Below are 5,549 nucleotides of genomic sequence, written 5' to 3' on the forward strand. Positions count from 1 at the left end.
GCTGAACAGCCCCAACTCTCTCAGCCTGATCGTTGTTACCAGACGTTAATCAGAAGCTTTAAATGACTGCAAGCAGCAGCCCTTGCAGTTTATAAGGGTTACCATGGATACTACAAGAACATTCGAGTAAAAGAGACCGAACGCACATCCAACACAAACGCCTTTGCACAGAAGACAGTAGTAGCATTTCACTGTCTCTCTGGATGTGCTTGGGACAGATTATTACTTTTGTTTTCCAGTGTACCTACAGCCATCCTAACCCTGGATGTAGCATAATACAGAAAAAAAATGCATAGGACTTTGAAATGAGAAGATGGGTTTTCACCAAGGCTTGCGTTAGCTTTCGCTAATACTTGCTAAAAGCAGAGGAATTGGTGTGTATAGAGGAAAAGGGTACGACATTCAGTGCTTTAAACAGCTGACACAATATCAGTTTGATTATTAGGACCTGGAAGAAGAGAATTAAAAAGACAGTTGTTCCCTCCAGGCTACTTCCCCATCCCCAAGAAAAGTGATACAGACACAGAAGGGGAAGGGAAAAAAAAAAAGAAAAGGAAAAAACCATGTAGGGTGAATAAGGGTGAATACCTTTCTCGACAACTCTAACCCGGATTTCTCCTGGTTTGACAACAATGTCAGGTGGGTTCTTGACATCGCAAATGTAAGTGCCGTTGTCCCGGAACTGCATGTTTGATATACTGATAGAAGCATCTTTCTTGTTAAGATCTCCAGCCCAGGTGATCCTGTCTTTAAATGGTATGTCCTTTCCAGGGTATGGCTTTCCATTAAAGTAATAGAAAAACTGTAGTCAGGGAAAAGAGGATATAAGAACAATCCAATTAGAGATTACAGAGCTACCATGGGTCTGTCACTATTACAGCATTCTCCGAGAATCCACTGTATTAAACACAGCTAGCACTGGAGGTTTTTTTTCCTCCTGCCTCCCACTGTAGTCTGGCTCCTTGCCTCCTGATCACATAACCACGCTATGGCTTACACCTCAGTCACACCACCACAACAGACTGCAGGTTTTGGTTTTCTGTTCGCTTTGGTTTGTTTTCTGGTTGGATTGTTTGGGGTTTGTTGGGGTTTTTTTTTTTTCCTGTTTTTGGGGACACAAGGTTTTACAGACAAGGAGGTGGAGGAAAGAGAAAAAGGCCAGTAACCTGGGAATAATTAAAGGATAGAACAGTTCTGGATCACAGCCATCTGTCTTTCAGGCAAAGGAAGCCTTCTGCATCCTAGTAGGAAAAGGGCACCAAGTTTCCTATCTCATGTTTTGCTGCGTGTTACTTGCAACTACAGCACAGCAGAATTAACATGCAACATCCTCCTTCCCCCCACCCCCCAAAAAATCCCACAAGCAACTTAAGAGTTTTCCAGAAACCTTCACAATGACTAAATTTAACTGTTTCCCAGTTTTTAGGTGACTAAGTGGCATGCTGGCACTAGACTCCCTAGACATCCTTGAATAACCGTTACATGTGATGGAGCCCTGCTGTCCTGGAGATGGCTGAACACCTGCCTGTGATGGGAAGCAGTGAATGAATTCCTTGGTTTGCTTTGCTTGTGGGCATGGTTTTTACTTTACCTATTAAGCTGTTTTTATCTCAACCCACAAGGTTTCTTATTGTTACTCTTCCAATTCTCTCCCCCTTCCCACTGGGTGGGTGTGAGCAAGCGGCTGTGGTGCTTAGTTGCTGGCTGGGGTTAAAACACAACACTTGGATAAATAAAAAAAACTTCCCTCTCTACCTCCTCCAGCCCCTCAAAATAAAGAGGGAATTAACATCAGATCATGCTGGGTCACTTCTGCTCAAAGATAATTTGCTTTTCTCAGTTGTGCTGATAAGTACATCCAGGAAGAATGCCTAAATTGACTTAACTTCCAAAAAAACCCATTACATCTTGAAGTTTTATTTCTACAATAAGGGGTCTGGACAGTGATGCAGAAAGGGAAGGGCAAAACAGGATACATGGTGGATATTTCTATAGGGAGTGGAAAACATACAAGCAGACAGCTTCTTTTCACCCATCCTGTTCAACATTGTCAGGAAACATGCCCTACTTCCTTAAGCTTTTGACAAGCTACTGCTTTGGCTTCCCAAAGAGAAGAGCTCCCTTTTCAAAACTAAACATTTATTCACCCAGAGTTCAGAAGCTGATTCTTCAGAGCTCTATATACTGAGCAAGATGCTCACACACTGTTTGGGATCAACTCTGTTCTGAGCATTGAAGGGCTCCTAGAGTTTAAATGATCTCATGTCTGCAAGGGAGGGAAGGAGACAAACACTAACAGGGAGACTGGTCTTACTTTAACCCTTTCAAACAGAGGTTATACAGTACACGAGCAGAAAATAAGCTACATGCATAACACACAATGTAACACTGCAATAATGGTAATTTAAATTCTGTGACCACTATTACTCGGTGCATAGCTCCACAGCTCATTTCAAATGCAAGAGGATATAGAACTTAGCAGATTCCTAGATACTAATTTACTTCATACAAACCACTACCACACCAATACCTCTCTCTTCTGACTAACAAAGTACTAGTGTATTTTACAGCCACCTCACACTCCAGTCTTTGCAGAGATCTAGCATATGGCAGTACTTTTAAACAACTCAAAAAAAAACCCCAACCCTAAAATCATAGTAATAGAGACAAGACACATGGAAGGAAGCTCCAACCCATATTTGCTTGCTCCTCAGAACCAACTAGAAGACCTCTGCACATTTATCACAGCCTCCCCTCCCAGGTTTGTTCCCCTACAGCCGTTCCTTACTGAGATACGAGTTGCAGCTCCCTCTGGTTGAAAACTCCACGAAACAGATGCTGCGCTGCTGATCACTTCCACAGATGTAAATGTGCATGGAAGCTTTGCGTCTGTCCCATTCTCCACAAATATCTCCTCCGGTGTGTTGACCTCTACTGCTGATACTTTGACTGTATGGGAAAGGTAAAGAGAAGAAAGAAGGAGAACAAGCGGCATCAGTGCTGTTTTGAGAATCAGGAGGTTGCAGCAATAAGTGTTCATATCACATTGCTTGTGAGGGGAAAAGAGAAGAGACATCAACAACTCCTCCAACCACATGCACAGACATTGCATCCTACCTGCAGTACAAACAAGTACAGAGCAGGCCAGTTCACTCCTCTTTCCTGGTATTATCTGTTACAGGATGTTTTCCATCCACAGATGTTTCCTCTACCACAGTTTGTGGATGTCAATTCCATGGTGCAAAGGACGAGTTTAAAACTCTTTCCTATTAGCTGCCAGCAGACATTGTAATAAACAAGCCCCAATGGAGGAACTAACATCTTGGCTTCAGCTATTACTCGGTTTCCTCTCTGGCTCACATCTTGTTTCCCATCTCCAGTTTTTCTCAGCTGTAGGCAGAACAAAAGCTCACCTCCAGAAAGCTGAGGAGTAAACCTCTCTGGTTCCTCTGGCTCCCACCTACACCTTCTGTTCTGTGGCAAGTTTCAAGGTCTTATGTGTAAGACCTCATAGATAATCACTCAGTTCAGAAGCATGAGAGTAGTTTAATATTTTTCTACCATGAGGCTTATAAAGTCAGAACAGCAAGCAGACCACAACCACCCCTCAAATTTAAAGTAATCAAGGTTAATATCAGGCTTGTACTGGTCGTTTTCCTACAGAGTCAGTGAAATTCAGCACGATTCGCAAAACCTGTTGAACATATTCTTTATCTGGCACCTTTTAAACTGCAAAGACACGATCCCTATCCAGATTTAAGCAAAGATGCACCTGTACATCCATTCAAGTTTAAGTTAAGAAATAACACATGATCTTCTGCCACCACAAAATCATGTCTTTATTTGTGTCACATCCATGTGAAAGCAAAAATCTTGTCAAATCCCTGTGGGTGGGTGCACATGTGACATGATCCTGGTAACTCAAATGCAAGTTTTGGTTTTTATTAAACCATGGTTTTCACCATAGAGATGGTATCAGCAATCTGCTTCTGATTACATGATTCTATGTTTTTAGGCTACAATATTTTAAATTCAGGAGTTTTCTTCCCTTATCAGAAGCTGAAAGCAAGCCTTCCTGCTTCTTCAGTATCTTAGCTGATTTATTTCTCAACTTTGAATAAACTAGCTATTCAAGCAGGCAAACTGAAGAGAAAGATTCCAGTCAAAGACAGTTAAAAAAAACCAAAAACAAAAAAATCCAACAAAACAACCAAACACCTACGTTAGTCCTTAAATCATGGGGTCTATGCTTTTAGTCAGTGAGAGCTACCAGCTCAGCAGTCTTCAAAAGTTAAATAGCAAGCTTCTTTCAAGTGGTATGACCATCCTAAGGTGTGGATTTGCCATAAACCAGGTTATTTTATTGGAACTTAAAATTAAGCAGAGCCCAGGCTCTGTAGAGAATTTTAGAAACCATCTTTTACACATGCAACTTGAAGCCTCATTTCCTAAGAAAACAAAGCTGATGTGAGCTGTGCCACAGCTCCCCATCTTCCTCTCTTGCCCCAAGACTACCAAGTCTATTGGGCAACTCCAGCTGACCGGCTGTGGCACAAACAGGACCACAAACACAGCAAGTAATGGCCCTGGCCCCACAATACAGACCAACTCTGTGAGCTCTGGAGCTGCAGCTGAGTCCATGAAATGTCTGAGCAATGAAAGAGATGAGAACACCCCAACCATCTGGGTACACCTGACAATCACTATGTGCATGGCTGTGTAGGGACCGCTGTCTCTCACCCAACCAGCACGGCAAGCCAGGGGAAGGCAGAGCACATGCCCAGGGGACATGGAACAGGCATGCAGACACTGCAGGGGGTGGGAGAAATGAGCATACCAGTGTCATTACAATAACCAAAACCAGATGAAACCATCATTCACTCACTTTGCTGTTCAGAGTCCGTGCTGTTCACTTCTCAAACTCCTCAGTCCCCGCAGGTTAGCCCTAACCCCTAGGACTCTCCTGTCATCACTGCTCTAATTTCAAACCAGTGAAAGAGAAACAGGCTGCACAGAGAGGTTGTGGAATCTCCCTCCCTGGAGATATTAAAAAAACCATCTGGACAAAATCCTGGTCCATGTGCTCTAGGAGTCCCTGCTTGAGCAGGGGGATTGGACTAGATGTGACCTTCAGAGGTCCCTTCCAACCTCAACCAGTCTGTGATTCTGTGAAACAGCAACCTAAGGGAGGGGGATTTTCATCAAGAGGCTGTATCAGAGCTTCCTTTCTCTTGTACATACTGTGACTAGGGGCCAAAAAAATTTATTTTATAAAACAATTACAAAATATTTATTTGGAAGATACAAAAGCTTCTAGCAATCCAGTTAAATTAACTCAGAGCTGCTGCACTTTATGTATTTTTTTCTAGCTAATGGAGTAGAAAAGAAAAAAAAAAAATTAAAAATCCATTGTTTTGAGTCCAAGCCACAGAACAAGCCTCCCTTTCAAACATAAAACAAGCAAGATGCCTTCAGCATTTGTGCAGGAGGAAAAGGGTCTGCACAGACATCGTCTGCTTGTACGTGGTACAGAGAACTCCTTGCCACAC

At 42.7% G+C, this 5,549-nt stretch overlaps 1 protein-coding gene across 1 annotated transcript; it reads right to left on the reverse strand.

Annotated features, from left to right (window-relative positions):
- Positions 1–346: 346 nt before the first annotated feature.
- On the reverse strand, positions 347–3,112 carry LOC104530801 (myelin protein zero-like protein 1). The gene is made up of 2 exons (XM_010175497.2): positions 2,789–3,112; positions 347–802 (listed from the first exon to the last, which is right to left on the reverse strand). Exons 1-2 carry the CDS (start codon positions 3,110–3,112, stop codon positions 347–349), a joined length of 780 nt encoding a protein of 259 aa, XP_010173799.2.
- Between the last annotated feature and the right edge of the window lie 2,437 nt (positions 3,113–5,549).

Source organism: Antrostomus carolinensis, unplaced genomic scaffold (genome assembly GCF_000700745.2).
Source record: "Antrostomus carolinensis isolate BGI_N321 unplaced genomic scaffold, ASM70074v2 scaffold29969, whole genome shotgun sequence".
Classification (NCBI taxonomy): domain Eukaryota; kingdom Metazoa; phylum Chordata; class Aves; order Caprimulgiformes; family Caprimulgidae; genus Antrostomus; species Antrostomus carolinensis.